Below are 25029 nucleotides of genomic sequence, written 5' to 3' on the forward strand. Positions count from 1 at the left end.
AGAGAGAGAGAGAGAGAGAGAGAGAGAGAGAGAGAGAGAGAGAGAGAGAGAGAGAGAGACAGACAGACAGACAGACAGAGAGAGACAGACAGAGAGAGACAGAGAGACAGAGAGAGAGAGACAGAGACTGACAGAGAGAAAGAGAGACAGACAGAGAGAGACAGAGAGACAGAGAGAGAGAGACAGAGACTGACAGAGAGAAAGAGAGACAGACAGAGAGAAAGAGAGAAACAGCTTGTAATTCAATTGGGCCAATGAGCATGGACGGCATTTTCATAATTCTATCGCCGTGGTGATACGGCTGGCTGGCGACCGGGCCCTTGCCAGAGCACAGGAAGCCCATTTGAGTGACATATGGATCCAGCCAACCAGAGCGGTGTTGGAGCGGTAAGCAGCCTGAACAGACATGACAGGCATACAGAGGGGCACATTAGCATTAGCACACTAGCGCTGTTAACGCCCCCGCAACGGATCACAGCCTGGCAGTCACAGCAGCGACGAAGGGAGACGGAGGGAGAGAGAGCAGGGATGGAGTGAAGGACTGAGGAAGAGATGGGAGGACACTTGGGTGACATGAGAAAAAGGAGATGCTGGGGTTAGATGGAGTAGAAAACGGGTAGAGGGGGAAAGGAGTGAAGAGACTTCAGAGAGCTAAGGGAGAGTGGGGGAGAAGACGACTGAGACACCGGAGAGGGGCAGTAGAGAGAAAGACTCTTTTAGATCCGTTCACGGCCCCAAAAAAGCGATAAGATACAAAAGCTACAGACGAACAACACTGACTACATTACCCATGATTCAAAGCAAGACCCAATCACTAAAGGTTATCTCTGCACCTCATGCCACATGAATATCCACTGACTGTCTCTACAGTACCTTTTTAGCATACAAGCCATCGCTACTGAGTAAGGCTCATAGTGTAGAGTCTAGCAAAGGTTATCGGTACACTTAAGACGAAACAAATCAGCCGACTACGCCACTCCTAGCGATGCTATCTAGCCTCCCTCTATGGGTAAGCATTGTAGCTAGGCCGATAGTGATGCTAAGATAGCGCTGCTATTGCTTTTTTTAATTTCCCCACGTACGCATTTACGCCGCGGTGAGGTGAGCCCCTAAATGTGATGCGAGTCGCCGAGGCGATCAACAATCCAGGCTCATGATTAAACATAAGGGAGGGGGAGATTACATCGCCGTCTCTCCCAAGGTGACTAACCTCGGCTCTGTCTGCATCCTCTGATCCTTACTCTCTCTCTCTCTCTCTCTCTCTCTCTCTCTCCATCCCTCTCTCTACTCTCCATACACCAGCCACTTGACACCTCAAGAATGAACTGTCCTTGGAAAGCCGCATATACAGAGAAAAAGAGAGAGAAAGAGAGGAGAGAATGAGAGCGAAAGAGAAAGGGCGAGCGTAGGCCGCAAGTAGGGGAGAGAGAGAGTCGGTGAGAGGGAGTGAAATGAGACTGGAATTCCATAGACCTAGAAGCTCTTTCTCAACAGTAACATAACAAACACGCCTTAAATGTTGGTATGTCAGGGCACATGTCATGAGTGCAATGCTTTACAGTAGATGTGATGTAGAATAGTTTCATAATAAAAGACCCTCCATTACAATACAACAATCCATCCACTGTGTTCATTGAATAATACGAATCCATGACATTATGCTGCAATACTGGTGCTTATTGACCTTTTGGCATTATAAAAGTTACATTCAGCTTCTGAAAAATAACTATTCAGAGGGCCTGTGAATGAATCCTAGTTTGAGTGGCAGAGTTGATGACATTTCATTGATTGATTGAACTGCATGTTTTCATATTCATATCTGTCGTCATTGGATCTGAGGGCTGGTGTGTGTGTGTGTGTGTGTGTGTATATATGCTTGTGTATCTCTGTCTGCCACCGCTTTCTCTTGCCTGCCCTTTCTATTACCAGGCTCTTCAATCGATGGAAGGAGAAAGCCAGCCTGGTGTATTGTGGAGCCTTTTATTGCTAACTGGCACTGCGGTGGTTGTGGTTGTAGCAGGGAGCTGTAATGGAGACGTCTGAGAAGAAAGCGAGGTTAATGTGCTCTGTAATGTGTGTGTGAACAACACCGCTTTGCTAGGTTCTGGGCCCGTGCCACTGATTCAAATGTTTTCCCCTACTAAACTCCTGACCCCGATCCGAGGCCAAGAATGAGAGAGGCGAGGGGGGGGGAAGAAAAAAAGGAAGAAAGAAAGAAACAGAGAGCATTAGATACAGAGAAGAAAAAAGCGAGAGAAAAGCAAATCTGATTCATGTGGAGAAAATGGTCTCATTCTCCTCTTGGATGACCCTGAATAAGATAGTGCCTGTGGGGAAGAGGAATTTAGAATTTAGCCTGTGATCCAGGAGAGGGTATGGGAGGTATTCTATGGCTGAATCTAGACCTGAGAATAAAGATAGAGGAATGGAGAGAGAGAGAGAGAGAGAGAGAGAGAGAGAGAGAGAGAGAGAGAGAGAGAGAGAGAGAGAGAGAGAGAGAGAGAGAGAGAGAGAGAGAGAGAGAGAGAGAGAGAGAGAGAGAGAGAGAGAGAGAGAAAGAAAGAAAGAAAGAAAGAAAGAAAGAAAGAAAGAAAGAGAAAAAACAACAACTCTAGGTTATCTCTGCAGGGCAAAAAAAACATGAATTATTGAATCATTAACAAATACAATTCCCATAGTGTCCTCCCTACTTGAAAAATGCATCTTTGTTCAAAACAAAACAGTATGAGAACTGGATGGAATTTCTTTGCAAATATCTCCTATCACACACAGCTAGAGACTGTGCTTTGACAAGCTTTAACTTGTAGAAGTCATGTCAATTACATAGAAATAAAGAGAATGCTAACCACACATCGCTAGTTACAAGACTCCACCTCCTTCTTAGTGGTTAGCATCAGGACATGACATTATCCTTCAGAATCCCCTGGAACATCCACCAGCGCTTGATTAGCCCTTATACATGCTGACAGTGTCAATAAAGTTATGTGAAACGGCCTTGGCAGTGACATTGTGACCTGTCAAGTTATATCTAGCGCTACAAGTTATAACCTGCGTGAAACTGACAGAGTGTGTCTGAGACAAAAAAGGCTTCAATGTTGTTGAATCCGAAAGGCAGGAAATAAGACAAAACCAGCTCTCCCGGTGTACAGTGTGATGTTTGAGGGGCTTCAAAAAGGAACGTTGTCAAGTTGCCTAGTGATATATGAAAGTGGAATATAACCAGGATGTATAAAGTATTCAGTCTACAGAGTACACAAGAGCCCAAATAGAGCACAGGAATTGCTGCTCTATTTGAGGTAAAATACAAACGTACAAATGATGGGGCAGACCTGACCTGTATAAATCTTCTTCCAATCTGGACCGAAATGAAGATGAATTTCAGGAGAGCCAATTAATGGAGGAGAGTAATCCTTCCAACTCGGCATAAAAAAAAACCTGCTTGGCTTCTCTCTCCCTCTCTCCACACATCTTCATGATGTCTTTTCATTTGCTGGAGTTTAGCACAGATAAAGGCAGTTCAATGTATGACAGTGAGTGTTTGGCAGAACAGTAAACTCTCTGAATCAAGTACCATTATGACAGGCAAAACACCTACCTATCATCCAGCAACATGGACTACAACTGAAGTCTGTCAACAGCTTCCAGTACCTACACAGCAGGAGAAAGCATTCCCCTAAATTCTCCTCAGCACCCCATTTAGTAACTTTGAAAGATTGTTTTTTTTATATTGAGCCAATGAAGAAAATAAAAAAAATTACAACACAAGCCTTGGACTGACAATAGATTTTAACTCAAATCAACTAACTGAGTTAGGAGAAACGATGAACTGCTCGGGTAACGAATGACGTACAAGGACGTTTTTATCTCCGGCTAATGGACGCATGCCGTTCTCTGTGGCTACGGCTGATTGGCTGAGGCTTGTGGAACAGTGGGGTAATAAAAGTTACAAATGAGAGTAAGCTATTAGAGCCATTGACGTGCTCAGGGTACCTCACTAATTAATTGATCCTGAAACTTCATCTATTCTGCAGTGAGAGGAACCTTAATTAATCAGCCCCTCCGTATCCTTGTCCTCTCTTCTCTCCTTCCCTTTATCCCTCGCTCCTTTTATTTTATGTCTTCTGTTTTAATTGTGCGCTGGAAGTGCCTGGGGTCCCGGAGTAGTGACAGGGTGGAGGTCTGTTGGAAGAGTGTGTGAAGGGAGGGGGGGCTTTGAAGACCAAGGCTTCAACATTTCAAAAGCCTTTCAAAAACTGGCCTGCCAGGCTAGCCCCCATTGGCCCTCTTCCCCTGCCTGCTCTCCTCCCCTCATCCCTTCTTCTTTCTCTCTTCTCTGGTGGAGGGGTGATTTATCTCAGGCTGTGGGCCATCCGTCAGGTTGACCAGCGCTTGGTGCATTAACCCCACAGACAGCCGGCTCTGCTTCTAAGTGGTCCAGCCGGCTCCAAGTGTACCTCAGCAGGACGGAAGCACAGGGCTCAATCAATGCCATAAATTACCCATCTAATTCCCAACAGTCGATACCCGTTTGGCCGGCGAGGTGGTGAGATCCCATTTTGTCAGAGTGGAGAAACAGGTCTCTTTATGGAATGCGGGGACAGCGAGACAGGAAAAGGTTTGTGGCGAGGTTACATTTTGCACAAAGGTGGGAAATGGAGGGGGCTTGACTTGGAGTCTGCTCTGAGGGAGAATTAAAGAGACGCTAGTAAAGAAAAAGGATCTTTGATTGGCCTGAGGGTCGTCTACACTGGCGGAGAAACCGGGGACATGCACAGGCGATCTGCACTCGAGTTTAAATTGTTGGATTCTATTAACTTGGTTGAGTGTGTAGGAGCTATGTGGCCACCACCAGTGATGGTTTCTCCCTGGCTTTGTTGACACATCCCCCCTCCTCTCTCTCTGTCTCTCTCTTTCATTTCACAGGCAATCTTTTTCCTCTCCCTCTTCCCCTTTTCACATCAAACACTAATGTTTCCTTCAAATTTCTTTTCCTCTCTGTCTGCCAACTTTGACATCACAGGAAATTACAGTTGGAATTGGCAGCCTTTTTTGCTTTCAAGTTCATTCCACTTCCAAACAAAATGTCGTCCTCGTCCTGTCATCAGACACCGGTCGCTTCTTCTACCTCCCTGAGATCTGTTTGTTCTGCCTCCCGTGGACCTAGGCTCCCGTCAATCCACTGATGTACACACACACACACACATCCCCACAGTTGCTTAAGGACGGGGTCTTTTGTTCTGAGATAAAACCCCATTTGTTTAGTTCAGCACCCATGCTTTATAAGGCGGTATTAAAGTGAAGAGCTTTCGGTTTGTTGGTTTAACTGTGGTGCAAGGTGCACCGGACAGGTGTTTGTGGGTATGCATAAGCATATCTACGAGTGTGTGTTCATGGGAGTGTGTGTCTGTGTGAGTGTGTGTGCATGTCTATGTGTATGTCTGTGTGTGTGTGCGTGTGCATGTAACAGCCCTACGCAAAGGAGCTTCTAGTTCCTTATTTTCCCAGCGCCTCGCTCTGGTGCTCAAAGCTGTCGTCAGGGGGGCGGTCAGGGCAACTCCAACCCCCCCAGGGAGGGCAGACAACCTGGGGAGGGTCTCATCCACAGCCCGTCACTGTCTCTGACACGCAAGCACACACACACGTGCACAGACACACATGCACACACAGACACTCAGCAGAGAAATCCTCCAGTGCATCCCATCTAGACATGGTGAGTGAGAAGAGAAGAGAGGAGGAGGCACAGCGTTGGTTAAGTTCTAAAGACAGACGACTGGCCAACTGAACAGCCAGGTTGTGTATGGGAGATAGACAGGGGGGAAAACCAAACACAAAATGGATTTGGTCAGGCTGCTTTTTAATATAGAAAAATGAGAAATTAGTAATTGTTTTAAAAGTTCATTCCAGATAGCTTTGATATGAGTGCTACTTTAATGAATCAATGATCATTCTGTGAGTCCTCCTTCTTCTTTTGAGGCGTGATTCTGACTAAACTCCATATAGCATAACCTTACACAGAGGGCTTGACCACACAGCTCTATAACTGCTCTCACACACACACACACACACACACCATGACAAAAGATGACAGCCAACAGGGAATCACAGGTGTCACCGACACCCGCTTGCGTCCACAACGCCACGTTGCCTGGCAACGCCCCAGCACATCCATCTACGCTGCACAGAGCATCCTGCTGGGAGCACAATGCATCATGGGGGATCATCAGGGGCCTGTCATGTTGTATATCAACTAAAAGCCTCAGCTCAGAGTGTCAGTACTACACGCTCAGCCATCATCAGACGGTTCTCTATTAGTAAAGCTTGTTACAGTCCGAGACGCATGCCTATGTATGAAATAATACAAATGGTTTAGTCTCCCCAGTTATAAACTCATTACTTTCAGCCAGTTTTATTTCACAAATACACTCTGGAGCCTCAGCTTTAATGTCAGTACCAGATAATTAGAACTTTAGAAGCTTGCTCCCTTGGTCACGGCCAGGGATAACAACAATAATTTTATTTCTCTAATTATGCTGCGTGGCGGTTCTGAGATTGCTGGCCCCACGGTCCTTCTCCCTCGTGAAATGTGTCTGAGTTTTCGCAAGATCAAAAAAATTACTGGAATTTGTTTCCGGATGTGTGTGTACGGGTGGGAGAAAGTGTGTGTGTGAGAGTGTGTGTGTGTTTGAGTGTGTATGTGTGTGAGAGTGTGTATGTGGGAACAGTATATGAGATTGTCTCATTTACGTTTGTGTGTGTACATAAATACTCCCGTGCCCGTGTTGCCTGGTGCCTGTGTGGAAAGCATGCTGATGTCATCATCGTGAGCCAGAAGCGGAGTGGAGCTGCAGCTTGATTGTGGTCTCTGATGTGTCCTCCTGCAGTCTACAGCCCAGACCCAGACACTGGAGCTAGCTAGGGCCTGGAGCCCAGCTCCCAACAGGAAAAACAATGAGACTAATATCGCAGGGAGCTAATATTGAACATGAGAAAGCGAGGGTAAATGATGAAAATGGTTTATACAGCACAAGGGAACATTTCCTTGTTAACTCACTGGATCACTGTGCACTGAGCTAAGACTCCACAATGGAACGTCTCTGTACACTGCTGTTTGTGTGTGTGTGTGTGTGTGTGCATGTGTGTGTCCAAGTGAGAAATAGAGAGAGAGACAGAGCAAGAAAGAGAGACAGAAAGAGGGAAAGACACAGTGTGTCAAAGTGTGTAGGCATATGCTTATAGTGAGGCACAACACTGTCCGTCCATCTTTCCATCCATCTGTCATTCTCTCTCTCTCTTTCTCACTGCTGTCAGTGGCTGTACCATGTGCAATAGAGCCCTCGCGAGACGCATTCAAACCTAGACCAACAGTCCAGGCTAATTATAGCTGAATGGCAAGGGGACGCTTATACCAGAATAGCATGGCCTGCTTTAGTGGCAAAGCCACGCTTTTAACAGCAAACCAAGCTCACGGAAATACTCTCCCAGTCAATTCAGAGACAAAGCTCTGGTTTGCAACTTGCCAGACAGACACAAACACACACACACACACACACACATGAGAAAAGTATGAATTTTCCTGATGAACATATCCACAAACTGCGTGCCTCTTTTTTTTTTTGTCTCTCTTTACACACGCACATAAACAGAAACACTGAGACATACACACAGCCACATACACACAACCACATACACAAACCCCACTTTGCCTCACAAACACATGCTGCAAATGGGATTTACTTTGAGTCCATGAAACAGACAAAAACACTATTGTTTGTAACACAGCCCTATTGTATGTGTCTGACTGTAGCTCCTCTGGGTCTGATGTTTGCTGGCTCTGGAGACTGGGATAAATGTTTACTGCACAGAGAGAAAGCATTCCAGTGCTGGGTTTAATCATCACACACATGCAGACATCAAAAGTGTCTTATTCCACTGGGAGACTTGGGGGAGTTCATTGATCAACACCAATGACACTTCCAGATGCCAGTGCCGGGGAGGACGCCATCGTCTATGCCTGGCACTTTAGGGCTACATTTGAAATTGAACATGCCAACCCCTTCAAGGGAAACTGCTTGAGAATGTGCGAAAGGAGCGACAAATATCCCATTGTGATATCATTTATGATATCTGTGACACTTTCTGTTTGTGGGGTACAAGGTACTCACTCAGGCACATTTAGGCACACAAGACACACACACCTGACATAATATTCTCCTCTGGCATACCCTGCTAAACACATGAACCAGCAGTTAAAGGGACAGTCCACCCCAAAAAATGTAAACTATGTATTTTTCCTCATACCTGTAGTGCCACTTATCCATCTAGATTGTCCTGGTGTGAGATGCCGAGGTTCAGAGATATCGGCCGCAGAGATGTCTGCCTTCTCTTGAAAGTAGAGGAACTCTATGGCACTCGGCTTGTGGTGCTCAAAGCGCCCCCAAAAACACATTTGAAAACTCAACGACAATTACTCTTTCCAGAAATGACCTGGTTGCTCAAGATAGTCCACAGACCTTGTTGCGAGCAGTTTCACGTAGGAAGTTTGGTAGAAAGATAATAGTTTCCAACATCAAACTGCTAACAAGGCAAAGAGGAAAATATGTACTTTTAAATTTTGGGGTAGATTGTCCATTTAAGCATTTGTTAGTCTGATCTCATAGTGGGTGAGAATTGTATGAGAGAATGCAGAGATAGACATACCTGCTGCTGAGTGTACTGGATCCCGCCCATGGCCACCTGACCCCTCCCCTGCATCCCCATTGGGTATCGGTGTGGAGAGGGCGATCCGTATGGCTGGCTGGGGTAGGGCCCACCCTGTTGCTGTTGAGAGTATGGGTTGTTGGCCATCCCATAGATCTGGGAGCGCTTCATAGCCATGAAGTCCATTGACCCCACCTGTGGACAGAGCAATGAGGTGAGCTGGAGTGAACTTCAGGGGCCTAGAAGCTCCAAAAATACTTTGTCTGTTTGTTTGAACAACCGTCATACAGTGAACCTGAAAGAAACTGAAGTGTCGGGAGCAATTCATTCCTTTCAAGAATTTCAGATCCTTTTAAGGTGTTTCAGGTCCCAGGAGATGATGGAAAATTCCGGTTCGCTGTGTCAGGCCTAATGCTAACCCGTCACCCATAGCGCCATGCTTGTCTGCCAGGCGAATCATGTGGAGGGAGACTTCTCCCACTCACCTCTCCTCTCACTCTCTCTCTCTGATGCAAAGGATCATGGGTGATTTATGACATTTGTTCCTACTGTCTGTCTCAGTTAGGTGCACAGGGATATGCTTGCACTCATCCTCTCCTCCCTCCTTCCCTCAACAATACCTTCTCATTCCCAACTCGGTGCGGCCTCAGCCTCAGAATGGGGCTCTGGAAAGAGCCTCCAGGCGCACAGGCCTCAGGCTTAAAGCTGCTGGACTAGTGAACTTTACAGTCTGTGAGTTATGATAAAAGTTGTTCACTTTCCATATTGTACGTCTGATACATGTGTTGTTTGTGACGTTTTTTAGTCCTTCATTTTTTGGCATAAAGGTCATTACCCTAACACCCCTGAGAATGTTTCTCTCTTTCAGAGATACTGACAGCGTGCACACACACTTCCATTAATTAGAGTGGAATTGTGGCAAAAAGGCACTGCTTTCTGAACGTTGCAAATACAAGGCACTGTGCCACTGACAATATCGGACACAATTCAGGTCATATCCCTCTCTCCCTCCTCCTCTCTCAACCACCCTCCCCCCCTTCCCCCTTGCCAATCCTTCTCAAGAGGTTTCCCCTGTCGCCAAAAAATGCTGAACACGACACAAGCAAATCCCCTTGTGTCGCTGCCAAGTTCACAAAAGCCGGACTACTACACTCAAAGAGCTGTATAGACACAAAAAAAAATTCAAAGGTTTGGCAATAGAAAACAGAAAGGCAATCAAGCCCAACTGTGAGCATACATTACACGCAAATTAACAAGTGTACAGGTGCATGCTTTAGGTCTTCACCCCATCAGGATATGGTGACGTATACATAGGTTCACACTCACACACACACACAACACACACACACTCGAAAACATAACAATATACATATGAAGGCACTTATGATCCAGTTTCCAAGATTTCCCAACTGAGGGATAACAATTTCTTTCTTTTCCAATGTTGTCATGTTCAGTTCCAACAAATGTAATTTCAGCCCGCTGCAGTCCCATTCTAGAGATATAACCAACATCTCTCTCATGCTCCCAAAAAACTACAATTTGACAAATTGAAACATAATGTTTTGCCCTTGGAGAAATGGCTGCACTATTGAAAAAAGATGAATAATAAGAATTAAATCATGTTTTTTGCCACGAGGGACAGAAGATATAAAAGTAGTGGGAATATACTAAAACTGTTTTATTTGTTCAGATGATTTTTTTCCAGTTGTGTGCATCTGGGCTTGCCATTCAACTGAGGTGCTGGAGACAATACTAATTCAAAGCTAAATTTGAAATTCAATTTATGAACTCCCCTGCAGTTCCCAACTCTCGTGAGCTTATTGCAAAACAAAGCTATTAAAAAAGGAACATGGGCAAAATTACTATGGGGTGAAACCTGTTAAATTGCTTTTCAGACTTCTATTGACTATAATTTTATGACTTCAAAATGGTTGTACTCCTTTCACTTTAATGTGCAACGTTGTTAATCAGCGAAGACAATACTTGCCACAAAAATTGAGAGCCGTGGATTGTAAAACAACAGCATTCAGACATCAAAATCAAATAAACATAAAACATTATTAGCAAATGGTTATTGTTCTAATTCCATTTAAATGCGAGAGATAAATCTTTGATTTATTGATCGTTTAAATGTCTTTTCCACCACTCCAAACATTCCCTGTGTAGAAAGACCACAAAAATGAGACAAAAGTAGTCTGTGTCTGAGTAGTGCGTGTGTGTGCATTTGCTTTCTGCCAGGAATCAAAAACACACATGCAAATACACACTACACACGTACACACACACACATTTTTCTTGTCTCAGTGACCACTGCCACCCTGTCCTTCACACAAGATGACCAAATCACCACCTGCCTCTAAGAAGCCTTTATCATCGTTATTTACTGTCCCTCTCTCCCTCTTTCCCTCCCTCTTTCCCTCCCTCCCTCCTTCCCCCCCCCCCCCACACACACACACAGAGCAGCACACACACACAAAACTTGTGTTTATCATCTCTCCGTTGACCCTGGGTCTAAGGCCAGTTCCGAACAGTCAGCCCAGGAGTAAGACAACTCTAACTCCTCTGTTGGGATCAATGCACCGGAAATGCAACGTTCACAGTAACTTGACATCTATGACATGTACAGTATCTGTACTGTATTATTACAGTATGTTTTATGTCAAAATATATGTAATTACTGCTCCATGGAAGATGCACTTTGAGCTGCAGCCTGACAGATGACAATAAACCTTCAACATGCACGCAGTTCTATCAAACAATCCAGCTCCTTTTGTGTGTCGGCTAGCGCAACGTTCCTGGTGCACCACAGGACTCTGCTGCCGATGCCTGCAGAACAAAGGTTTGCATTTTGCCTGAAACCCAAGCGATTTGGGCCTGCTGTTTCAAACAGACACAGAGAGACACACAGAGAGTGAGAGAAAAAGAGAGAGAGAAAGAGAAATAGAGAGACGGAGAGACAGAGGGAAAAAGATAGAGAGACAGAAATAGAGAGACTGCAGGGGAGGAGGAAGTGTAGATCGAGTTCCATATTAATGTGTGCAAATTCCCCGCTCCTGCTGACTAAGATTAGGAAATTAATTTCATGGATGCAAAGACAATACTGATGTCATCAAGAGAAGGGGGGCCGGCTGTGTTAACTCTTCCCTGGCCGACAACGTGGACGAGAGCAAGTCACAAGACAGCACGTTCACTCCCATGTCCTTCGTGAGCTACATACTGGAGCTACCCAATGCATGGAATGACAGGCAAAAGGTAAAACACGTGGATAGCGTTACAATGCTCTCGTCAAGCCTTCCTGGTTTGTGTCACGACAACTGACATTGTCACTCTGTGTGTACAGTCGGCACAGTCCTGTTTGTGTCAGGATAACTACTAGAGCAATCACTGTGGCATTATCTTCATAATCTACATCTCTTCCCGTGTAAACAGGGAGGCATTTCAGGGGCGAATTCAAAGAGCATCCTTGTGTTGTAGGATGACAGAATCTCATCCAGTAGCTACAACAGACGTCTCTTAGTGAGCGTGGGCTGGGAGTGGGAGTGGTCCGTGGGGACCTACGGTGTGGCAAATTGCCTTTCCTCAGCCCAACAGTCCTAGGTGGCACAGGCAGCAAGGCATGAAGGCCGACGAGGAATGAGATGCATGAAATTATCCAAAAGAGCTAGACAGAGGGAGAGAGACAACAAACGGGAGAGGTTTAGCACTGTGTATGGAGAGAGGATGAGAGAGAAAGACTAATAGAGAGAGAGAGAGAAAGAGAGAGAGAGGAGAAAGGAGAGAGAGAGAGAGAGAGAGAGAGAGAGAGAGAGAGATAGAGAGAGAGAGAGAGAGAGAGAGAGAGAGAGAGAGAGAGAGAGAGAGAGAGAAAGAAAGAGAGGAAGAATGGGGCAGAGCGAGAGGGAGGACAGATAAGAGGATGTTGTCATGTGGCGGACCATCAGCTATTGTGTCGAGCCTCATGCGCGTAATTGTGCTCTCTGGTGTTTCGTCTGCTGAGGCAGCGATCTGTGAGAGTGCCCTCCGCGTTTGACACCAATATTTACAACGCGCCCACACCCCCTGCCTTGCTCTCAGAAACACGCCCTCTTCCCCTGCCTCCCTTCCGACGTGCACGTATGGAAAGGTGGACAGACATGTTTTGTTCCACACGGTTAAGGCACAGACGTCATTAGGATGGAAAATAAAGGAGAGATGGAGGTTGGAGGAAAGGAGAGGAGGACGGGAAGGAGGGAGGGAGGGTTCATCTGTCTCAAGTGAGATTGGGGTCAGGAGGTGGCAGGAACCCTTTTCCTCCTGTGAGACTGAGACAGAAAGAGGTGAAAAAAACATGAAGGGGGAAAAAAAGATGCTCGCCAGCGAAAGGAGACAAGGCTAACACGACGCTACCACGCCATTAGAGAAGGAAAACAAATAAAACACTCTTGTTTGCTGACAATGAACAGGGACAGGCTGGGGACAGCATGGAGCGTAAAACTGCCAACAAGCTAAATCGCTGCTTCTCAGATACATAAAGTGGGCCTTGTCGGTTCTTATCAACATGAATACATCCGTTGCTCTCTCTACCACTGTGGAACCAAAATCACACAGCACTCGGGTCAGGGAGACTTTGATCATCACACATATGGTATGGACTTTGACAGTGTAGCTTAATGCCTGATGGGTGGTATCGACACGCAGTCTAACTCTGGACCCTGGCTGTCAGTGGGCCAAGCTAACTGTTTGAACTATACACTTCCTATCCTTGATATTCTGAAGTACTTTGTATGTAAACTATTGGTATGTCGCTTTGGATGGAAGTGTCTGCTAAAGGAATGAAATGTACTGTAAAATGTCCCTGGACACTAGCTGTCCCTCAGAAAAGCAGGATGTCTCTAGACCATGGCTGTCCCTCAGTAGATCAGGATGTCTCTAGACCATGGCTTTCCCGTGTCGTAGCACTGTGTGTGCTAGTTACTTCCTGCCTGCAGAAACCATGGGAAACGGAGGCAAGACGGCACTGAGCGGTTTCATCTGAGGGGAGCGGTAGCACGAGAAGAATGAGCTCTACTTTCCCTCACACATTAACACACACACATACACACTTTCCCTACCAAACCGAAAGCCTGGGAACTCAACAGCAATATTATGCAACAATATGAAGACAAAGAAATCAAATAAAAAACTAACACACAGCCCTTAGGAGGGAGGAGAGTATTTTGGTTCATGAAGGAAAAGCACTACTCAGGTGGATTCGGCCCTACCATAACACTGATATTAAATATGCAGCAAATTTTACTTATTCAGGGAAATCACCACCTTAGCTAATAGAATGGACATGGAGGGGAACAGTGTTTTACAGCTCCAATAATCATAAATGAAGCTGAATCGCTGGGTATGTTTATGAATTAGCAATGGTTATTCACCGTAATGTGTTCAGAGAGGGAGAAGAAAATACATAAGTGAATATTAAGCAAGCGGACGCACCAAAATGATTCTAAAGACTCCTAAGGGGCTTTTTCTGTTATCCATTAGTCTGCCCCGTAAGGCAAAACTAAACAAGCTATTTGCTAGAACTCTAACTATGGAGGACAAGGAAGTGAACTGCTATCCGGCTGTTCAAAGGGTGGTTGATTTAAAATATTGTATCTTTTTTTCTTCAGGCCAAAAGGAGGTTCTGTATGTTGACTACAAATACTCCTTTGGTAAAAGTCTAGTAATCCATGAAAAAAAAGACAGAGACAAATGTGTACATTTACAAATGTGTTAGTCTATAAAAACCACCACATTTACAACAATTACATTGCCCTCAGTCTCAACTGTGGTCAAACAGTCGTATAGTAGCTTAATGTGATTCACCATAAACTACAGGGTATTACACCCTGGCCATTGTGTTGGACCTCGGCCCAGTCGTCTGGATATGCCCATATTTCTACAGTGGCTCGATCCATCACTTTAAAAACAACAAACAGATATCTTGACCTTCTATCCTCGGGCGGTTATTAGATACTCATTAAAAGTCACCTGAAACAATTTGAACCAAATTGATTTCATTATCGGACTCCGCACGAGGCATGGGCAACTGTCTGATCGCTCAGCAGGAAATTTACAAAGTTAATTAGAAAAAAAAGGATTTCATTTTCTTTTTTTTTTTTATTCTTCTCCTCCCCCTGTGACTGTCATATGCGTAATGTGCTGCTGTTGCATCGATGGCGGGAGAATACAGATGTGGAGGCAAGAGAGGAAAATAACAATACTATACACATAGTTTAGAAAGAACCGGGGGGGGGCATTTTAGTGTGTTACAGTGTGTGTCTGTGTCCAATGACAAAAGAGGAGTGTGTTTGGTGTTTAATGTGTGTGTGATACCCTCTAGCCTCCCTAGCCCCAATCTCCTGTGTGTAGTTTGGAAAGGGGGGGGGGTAGTCTTAGAACCTCCCTCCCTCCCTCCCTCCCCCAAGTGGAACAAGGCCAGGGCATCAGGAGGGCTTGATTGTCCCCTTAATGTCTGTGTGCCCCGGGCCGAATAGGCTCCTTGACCTGGGGACAACCCCGGAAATAGGCTGCCTGTGACCCCAACGGCCTCTGCAGGCCACCCCAGGGGAAGGGCTCTCAGCTCGGGCCTTTTCCAATCTCCTAAGGCCTCCGAATCAATCAGGGTGGAGGATGAGAACATGAGGTAGTGAAGCTGAACGATCAATGAAGCCCAGACCTGAAGCCCTCTAATGCATGGCTAGACAACAGACCCATACCTTGGTCCTATCTAGTTTAAGAATCACCTTTAACTTGAGACTGATAGAGCTTCAGGATAACAATGACTTCAGGATAATCTGAGTGTACTCTCATTATAAATAATTTGCTCATTCTTTTCATGAAATCTTATGTTTTATGTTAAATGGGAATCCTTTGTATTTTTACAAAAAATATCTGTTACTCAACATTTATAATGTTGGTATTTCCTAATTGAGGTTATTTCTGATTAGTTGCTAAGACACCATGAAACCCAGGAAGGAGTACAAGAGAGGAGAAGCAAGAGTTCTCCTTTCTCTGTCCAGTCTTAGTCCATCCTCATAAAATGTACCCCATCTTACACAGATGAGGATTGAAATCATTATTGACGAAATTGTCTATTTAAGCATTTGGATTTAAATGTTCTTACTAAATTGACTGGACTGGAATTAAATTGACATAGCCCCTGGCCACTCTCATAGTTTTTTTTTATCTGACAAAATTACAAAACATACTGCTGACCAGAACGGATGTTGAACAGGCTAAAAAACACAGTAAACATACTGTTCTAGATACGCAATTACCTGAAAAAAATAAGCAAAGTTGTTTTAGTTGTTTCAGACACCGAAGAGCTCGGCCCATTTTTTATTGCTGTGTTTTTTTTTCATTATAGCCCAGCCCAGATTAAGTGATGGACATATTTCCCAGGAGAGGCTCAAACTAATCTGTCAGTGGTACCAGCAGGTCTTGTTTTATCTCGCCGTGTGGAGCTTGGCTCCGGCCTGGTAACATCTGCAGCCAGATGTCCTGGGGAAGCGGGCTGTTGGAGAGTCTCTCACAGTGAACATTCAGCTGGAGCTTCTCAGCCTTGTCTGCTGATAACTGATAGAGAGGATATGGTAGGAGAGGACTCCCTGATTCAATCACAACATGTGAAGCCTTCCAATAATTGTTCAATTTCATCACATAATTCATAGGTTCAGTCATAACATTTGGGCAAGTATGAAGAAAATGGCAAAAACAGTACCAAACAACACAACAACTGCACTTGAACAGCAAAGACAGTGAAACTGCTAGACATGGTAGAAGCTCTCCAGGAGGATGGTTCCCATCTTTTCCTTGGAGAACTGCAAGCCTTGAGCTGACCTCAGACCCTTAACCATCTTTCTTCTGAGGCTTCTCGTCAAATCACAGAGGAGGCAGACGTTTATGAGGGGCAGACCCTCTTCCCAGGGCTTTGATCTGGCGAGTTTTACCCATTTTGTAGGGGTCGAGCAGTCAGTCCCATCTGGGAGGCAGCGGTGTAAGTAGAAGCACATTGAGCTGCTTTTACAAGATTCTTTCTTCCTCAGCCATGGAGGAAGGTACCGTAGATAAACATTGGAGTTGGTTTTGTGTGTGTGTGGATGCGATGGAAAATGTATGTACTGTCGATACAGTTCAAGTATATGTGTACACTACATAACTAAGAAAAGTATAAGAAAATACATAAGCTTAACAGAAAACCTCCCATTGGCCACCAGTATCTCTCAATTTAGTCATGAGCCACAGAATGAGAAAAATGTCAATCTCTGCCAGGAAACATTGCGTTTCCCTCTCTTCCATCCTGTTGCAAATTATTCATGCCACAAGCTAAATTTATTCATTCCATTCTGTTTACTTTATCATTCGACTTTTATTCTCCCTTTTCCCCACATTTGTTTACAAGAATAAAAGCCTAGCCTGACAGAATTATCCACTCCACAACAAAAAATAAATCACAGTGCTCACACACATCATTCAAATTCAAAGAGCGACACTAAATTATAGATGGGCCATTTTCCCCAAATATGCATTTCATTACCATTTCCTTTTCCTGTCCTGCATGCACACGTCTGTTGTTGCATGCAGAGCGCGGGGTGTGTGTGTGTGTGTGGGGGGGGGGGGCAATGGGAGCAGACTCACAGTGAAGCAGGACGTGTCCTCTTTCCCAGGCCTAATTTAGGATTCAATTACAATACTCTTTAAAAAGCGTCGACTTCGCAATTAATTATTTTAAGATTAGCTTGACAGTAATGGGCCTCCTACCATCGCCGGCGGTAGACTGGAGGGCTGTGCCAGAACCAAAGACCTTGTTGAACGCTCTCTCTCTCTCTCTCTCTCTCTCTCTCTCTCTCTCTCAAAATCCCCCCATCTCTCTCCCCTTTCTTTCAGAATCTCTCTTTCTCTCTCTCTAGGAAACAGATAAATCAACCCTCATACCCATCTCCCCCTCTTCTCTCATCTCTTCTCTCTTTTTTTCCACCACACATTGTTGTGTTATATTCCCTTTTTGACGTCCCGCTCCCTCTCTCCTTGGCATGCGATTGATATTGGTACACGATGCTGGGTTGCTTTTACGAGCAACAGGGGCCCACACCGAACGTCGTCCTGCGCTCAGGGAGAAACGCTGACGGATGGCACCTCTGCCGCCGCCCGCCCGCCACAGCCGCTGCGTGGCGTAAGCGGGAAAAAAACGTCTCCTCCCACTTTGATTGGAGCCAAGAAAAGAATTTATCTTTCCCTGCGCCTGCCGCCCGCTTTCCCCCACCCCTATCCCCATCGCTACTTCCTCTATTTTCCTGCTGTCACCTCGGAAATTAATGCACCCCCCCCAACACCTCCCCCTACCTTGCCTCGTATTCCTGTTTATTTAAATATTTGATATGTAAGCAGTCATAAAATAAGTGTCATAACACAGCGAATGATATGCGGTGAAAAAGGCCATTATGCGTAATGGCTTCTGATGTGCCCACTGCCCCAGTAGTTTGTGCACACGACAGGGGCAGGGAAGCAGGCCACAGGGAATAGACAGGGCGTAGGTATACATGGCATACATGCAGAAATGTGAGGGCTGCACGCCCAACTAACCACCAGCACACACCACACTGGGTGAACACGGAACCGCTCACATGCACAATTGACTTCTGATATGCAGGGTTCTGGAAAACACATGCATTAGGCCCAGTACATGTGTGATAGCCACTGTAACTGCGACACACAATACAATACACGCTGTATCCACTTTATAATGCTCCGACCACTGGGTCTACTGCATCTTTCAAATGACTGAGTACCTCATTCCAGTTCTCTGCTCCTCGGTATCAGAACAATGCAATATCAACCAACCTGAATTTCCCATTTGGACAAAGCAGCACTCCCACTGGAGATGGTTCATTTTAGCAACATACTGACTCTGTCTCTTACCTCCTACCTTCCTTTACCCTGTGTCCTACCTCCCTCTACCCTGTGTCCTACCTCCCTCTACCCTGTGTCCTACCTTCCTCTACCCTGTGTCCTACTTCCTCTACCCTGTGTCCTACCTCCCTCTACCCTGTGTCCTACCTTCCTCTACCCTGTGTCCTACTTCCCCTACCCTGTGTCCTACCTTCCTTTACCCTGTGTCCTACCTCCCTCTACCCTGTGTCCTACCTCCCTCTACCCTGTGTCCTACCTTCCTCTACCCTGTGTCCTACTTCCTCTACCCTGTGTCCTACCTCCCTCTACCCTGTGTCCTACCTTCCTCTACCCTGTGTCCTACTTCCCCTACCCTGTGTCCTACCTTCCTCTACCCTGTGTCCTACCTTCCTCCACCCTGTGTCCTACCTCCCTCTACCCTGTGTCCTACCTTCCGCTACCCTGTGTCCTACTTCCTCTACCCTGTGTCCTACCTTCCTCTACCCTGTGTCCTACTTCCTCTACCCTGTGTCCTACTTCCCCTACCCTGTGTCCTACTTCCCTCTACCTTGTGTCCTACTTCCTCTACCCTGTGTCCTACCTCCCTCTACCCTGTATCCTACCTCCCTCTACCCTGTGTCCTACCTTCCTCTACCCTGTGTCCTACCTTCCTCTACCCTGTGTCCTACTTCCCCTACCCTGTGTCCTACCTTCCTCTACCCTGTGTCCTACTTCCCCTACCCTGTGTCCTACCTTCCTCTACCCTGTGTCCTACTTCCTCTACCCTGTGTCCTACCTTCCTCTACCCTGTGTCCTACCTTCCTCTACCCTGTGTCCTACCTTCCCCTACCCTGTGTCCTACCTTCCTCTACCCTGTGTCCTACCTTCCCCTACCCTGTGTCCTACCTTCCTCTACCCTGTGTCCTACTTCTCCTACCCTGTGTCCTACTTCTCCTACCCTGTGTCCTACTTCTCCTACCCTGTGTCCTACTTCCTCTACCCTGTGTCCTACTTCCCCTACCCTGTTGTCTCGTCCTATACACTGCCTTCCATCCCTATCTCATTTTGTTGCCTATTTCCTGGCAGATGATTTCAATTTGTCAACATGGACAAAAACCAAAGGATTACAGATGTTTGAATTTCAGTTTTTAGCTGAGGTAAATACTAATAGGAGGTCAATAAAATGGGAGATCCTATTTTGAAAGCTGATTTTAAAAATACATTTTATATATGCTACTGAGGAAAATGACTTATACAACAGATTGACAACTGAAATTCCACTTGATGCAAACTTAGTGATGAAAGTGCACATCAGCATAAAATCCATGTCCTAATTAAAGCACAAAAATCTGAAAATATGCATTAAGGTGATGGTATTGGCTTGGCATTTTAAACATCCATTTGCTGGTTTCCTTTAACAAGCTCCCACATCAGGCCAATGATCGGAGGGGAAGGCTCCAGGGAGCAGGTCAGGGGGTCAGGCTACAAGTGACCCCTATGCCTGGGAGACTCTTGCCACCTTCAATGGCATGTGTAAACACACACACACACCTGCTATGCCACTGCCCTCCCAGTGCCCAGGTTCCGTTGCCCTCCAGCTCCCCACGCCCTCCCAGATCTTAATTACCTCTAATTGGACTTCTCTCCCCCCTTCTCTCCCGTAATGGAACTATTCATCTTTATTGGTTAATGAGTTCACTGTAGTCACCCTGCACTGCAGTGAAGGTCAGAAGAGAAGGATTGGGACCATGGATGGGAAGCTGGGGAACAGAGGGAGAGATAGAGAGAAAGAGAGACACTAGGAAAAGGGGGGGAGATGTTTTAAAATGCACCAAATGCGCAAGGATAAAAAAGGGATTTTTATCCTTGAGATTGAAATAGCCATGAGTGGGCTAACATATATTTGAAATTCCGCCCGTGTCTCAAACACATCTCAGCACTCAACCGTTTCTAAGAAAAGTGTTTATATGAAACACACGCACAGACACCCATGGGATATCAATGCGGTGGCTAAACTGACTGCAGTAAGGTAAACATAGATGTCAGTTAGTGCAACAATACAGATGTCAGCCTGGGGTCTTCTGAATGCCTACACAATCAGGGCAGCTCTTTCTATTGTCTATGAACATATACTGTAGATACACTTACACATTACCAAAGGGCATCATAACGACTGGGAAAAAGAGCTCTGTGGGAACTATTGATTATGGTAATGTGATCTACAAAGAGGGCAAACGGAATCCCCTCTGACATACAGCTGACATTATAGCAACCTTTGCATGTTTATCCAACAATGCCAACGGATGTTCATCAAGCAGAGCATGCTCAGCCCACAGCAGACGGGCTAAGCAACCATCTGTGGTGGAGACAGGTGTCAGCACCTTGGCAATCCAATATGTGGAAAATCCATGGGAAGTTCACGGAAACGGAGAAGGGAAGTTCCGTGAAATAAGCATAACGCTCAAATGTCGTAGTCAAGTATCGTGCACAGCGGTGATGTAGCTCCTTTAAAGAGTGCTGAAAGCAGGATAGAAGGTACACTGATTTACATAATGCATACAATACCTAAATCCATCACCTATTGGTTGACAAACTACTGAACACAACCATCCATTTTTTCTCCAAGCTTCAGTGCACCATTATTGGTGTCCTGTGTGTTGGTAGTGTTTGGACTGGGAAGTTGCAGGGACCTTGATGACTAAATGACAGGTTTAATTGAGGTAAATGACACCCTCTCTAGCCAGAGGTGGCCTCTACTGTCCCTCTGCCTGTAACTCATCATTATCATCACACCTTCCTTCACACATGGTCACTCAGCCTAATCACAGGCCTGTCACTGGCACAATCAGCGGTCTGGACAGGAGAGGGGGAGTCACACAGAAGCTACAATACACAGGGCTGCACTGCTATGAATAGAACCTTCCCCTCCTCTTTAATGCTCACTGGTGTGTGTTTGGTCCGGCAGGGACCAAGGCAGAGGGTCCGAGCCAGAGGGTCCGAGCCAGAGGGTCAGAGGCAGAGGGACAGAGGCAGAGGGTCAGAGGCAGAGGGACAGAGGCAGAGGGTCAGAGGCAGAGGGTCAGAGGCAGAGGGTCAGAGGCAGAGGGACAGAGGCAGAGGGACAGAGGCAGAGGGACAGAGGCAGAGGGTCAGAGGCAGAGGGACAGAGGCAGAGGGACAGAGGCAGAGGGTCAGAGGCAGAGGGTCAGAGGCAGAGGGACAGAGGCAGAGGGTCAGAGGCAGAGGGTCAGAGGCAGAGGGTCAGAGGCAGAGGGACAGAGGCAGAGGGTCAGAGGCAGAGGGTCAGAGGCAGAGGGTCAGAGGCAGAAAAAAGTCAATATAAGAGGAAGAAGAAGAAGCTCTGCGACACACACACACACAGAAGCACAAGAACATGTAAAGATGGTAAGTCAACTGGTGGATGGGGCAGACCATATCCAATGGACTAGATTACATTTCCCCTTCCCTGGGTCCAGCCTGTGCCCTTCTACTGTAGGACACCAGCTTAGAAACCCTCGGGGGACCAGCATAGAAAGGGAGAAAAGAAATTGGAGAGAGAGAGAGAGCAAGGGAGAGTGAGGAAGAGAGAGCACGAGATCGAGCAAGAGAGCCAGAAAGAAAAAAAATCTCCTCTCCTCAGGGAGGGAGGATGGGGAGGAGTCCTCTCATTCATTGTCTGCACATGGCTAATTTGCATATGTGAAGGTCAGGGGGGATTGTGGGAGGTGAGTGAGGCCACCAAAGGGCCCGCCAAGCGGCCTGGCAACATGCCCAACGCACGCCACCGCTGGAGGGGAAACCCGAGCACTACAGAACACCCATGTGAGAGGGAGGGGGGAGGGAGGGCAAGAGGACTGAAACCACACAATTGCTGGTGAACACTTCCTTTTTTTGTCGTCTTTCAGTACAGTGAAAAAAGGCTGGGTAGAGTTGAGAGTTTCATGGAGAAGGCTGTAAATATGTTGACATTTCCTTCAGAGTTCAGCGCTCCTTCTCTCCTTCTCCCTCCGAAGTCAGCCTCATATCTCAGTAGTCAGTACCCCTCCATGTGACTCAGTTCAAACAGCCGTTGGAGAGAGATGGATGGAAATATTTCTTCTCTCTCTCTCCCTCCATCCCTCTCTCTGTTCTCCAGAAAAGACACTCAGCGGCAGGCTCTTCACACCCCTGTTGAGTGGGAGGACGGGGGAGCACCGTGTCGCTGGCAGCTCTGGTAAGAGAGTCTAGCTGGAGTGCTACACACAGCTCTCTGAGAGGAGCCAGGGGAGACCTGCAGTCCAGCCCCGGGAAGCTGTCCACAGCTAAAGCACTTGAACCAGGCTCAGCTGATAAGGAAGGCCTACAACTCCCAGAAAGCCAGAGGGTTCATCTCCCCAGTCTTCCGGTTCCCAGACCCACACACTGGCGAGTGTAACCAAGCCTCAAGCCTGAAGCCAGGACATCCAATGAAGCGAGATGAAAAATTTGACACCGAAATTAGTACACACATTTTAGGTTTTCTGGAGACATAAAAGAGCATGCTTGTTACTGTGTAGTTTGATCAAATGGACCATGTTTTAAAACCGGATGCATTCATTTGATTCGCCCTCGCTGATCATTTAAAACTTAAGGTTCTAGATTAAACCAGAATAAAAATAAGAGCACTCATTGACAAAATGTAATGTGAGATTTAAAATCCTATCTAATTCATATTGACACATTATGTAGGAATTGTGCGTACTGTACAGACATTTGGAGAGGAGTCCAACCAAACACAAACACATGCAAACTTCCAGTTTTTTTTACATCTACACAGCTCCAAGATTAGTAATTTGTGGCAACCTTTGACTCCAGATCATTATAAGAGCATCACTGGAATGAACAAAAAGCTACAATTATTTGATTAGCAGTCTAATTATACCGACGGTCGACTATGCAACTGGTCAATGTTTTATGGCAAATCGGAATTAATTGGCATTTTACTGAAACCGTGGGCAGTCCTGGGATAACCCGTCTGCCAATTATGCTCCTGAGCTTTATGTTTCATCCTGGAAGATGAAAGCAGAGCCAGCACCTTATCAGGAGCAACAGAGCAAATTAAAATTTCACTCTGTTGTTGCTAATCAGTACTGTGCTAGCAGAGTCAGCCGGGAATGTAAACAAAACATCAACAAGCGAGAGAGCTGTCCGAGCTTTGGGGCTGGCCCTGGTCGATTGCGCTGACGATGCAACTTCTGCTGCTCCCCACTGCACAAGCACACACACACCAGTTGTGCAAATACAACTAATTTTCTAAATGATGCACAGCAAATCATACACATTAATATACACATACAAACATACATAGTCACACACATATACATAAAAGCACACTCACACACAACACTTACTGAGACTGGCCTGGTGCTTAACAGGAGTTACAGTCTAGTATTTAGAACCTAGCTCAACCCAACGTACTTAGCTAAATGGCCCAGTAGCGTAATGTAAAGCGACACAATTCTGTCACAATTGTTGAGTTTTGTTCATTGTTATAAATACTGATTCTGGATAAATAGGCAACATCGTACACCTTGGGTTTGTTTCAAGGTGAGAAAAATGAAAAGGGAGCAATTACATGCTCTGATATTTGTAATTAGGCTTTGATCAAATCAAGACACATTTCAAAACAAAACCTTATAACGAGGTAAAAAAAAATGGAAAATGAACCATCCGAAATAGCACAGCACAAGTAAATAGAAGAGATCAACAACAAAAAACATAAATAATATATGACAATTATTTTATTCTTAAAATTGTATTTTTAAATACAATTTTACTATCAGATTTTTTTGTGGCAGGTAAAAATAAATCAGGATTAACAGTTATATTAAGACAAATGGTCTATGTGCATTTGAAAATCTGAGACAATGGTGTTTTGATGAGAGAAAAGCTGGAACTAGGACTCCTACCCCCCTGTAATGTAGCTTCACTGTGGCTACACATGCAAACACAAGTGTGCATGAACACAAATGCACACACTAGCACACATAAGCACGCACACACACACACACACACACACAAGTCCACTTCTTTCTGGTGACTGGCCAAAGGAGTGAGGTAGGAACAGGTTTGTAAATGAGAAGGCATGATTTCTCTCACAGCTTGCTCCTGAAGAGAGGCAAGTGGGGAAAATTTGAAAGAGGGGAATTGTGCCAACAGGTGATTCAGGCGTGTTCAACCACATGCACTGTGAAGTGTTTAAACCTACATCCCGGGCCAATTTGGAGGGTTTACACAAGACTGGCCTGGTCACAGATTCCTAGTGAGCGCAAGGGGGTATCAAGGACTTAGATGTATATCATTGTTAACTGAATTTCTGAACCAAGCAACACATTTAAAAGAAATATATATATATATATATATATATATATATATATATATATATATAATAATCCAATAATCTTTTTTGTAATT

General features: G+C 45.6%; 1 protein-coding gene across 1 annotated transcript in view; it reads right to left on the reverse strand.

Annotated features, from left to right (window-relative positions):
• The window catches only part of LOC146299804 (AT-rich interactive domain-containing protein 1B-like), a 129587-nt gene that overhangs the window by 101301 nt on the left and 3257 nt on the right, over positions 1–25029 (reverse strand). Inside the window, exon 2 of the mRNA XM_084676204.1 lies at positions 8698–8892. Within this exon, the coding sequence (XP_084532330.1) occupies positions 8698–8892 (195 nt within the window). The remainder of the gene's footprint in view (positions 1–8697; positions 8893–25029) is intronic.

This window comes from Hypomesus nipponensis, chromosome 3, assembly GCF_054491055.1.
Source record: "Hypomesus nipponensis isolate SF chromosome 3, ASM5449105v1, whole genome shotgun sequence".
Classification (NCBI taxonomy): domain Eukaryota; kingdom Metazoa; phylum Chordata; class Actinopteri; order Osmeriformes; family Osmeridae; genus Hypomesus; species Hypomesus nipponensis.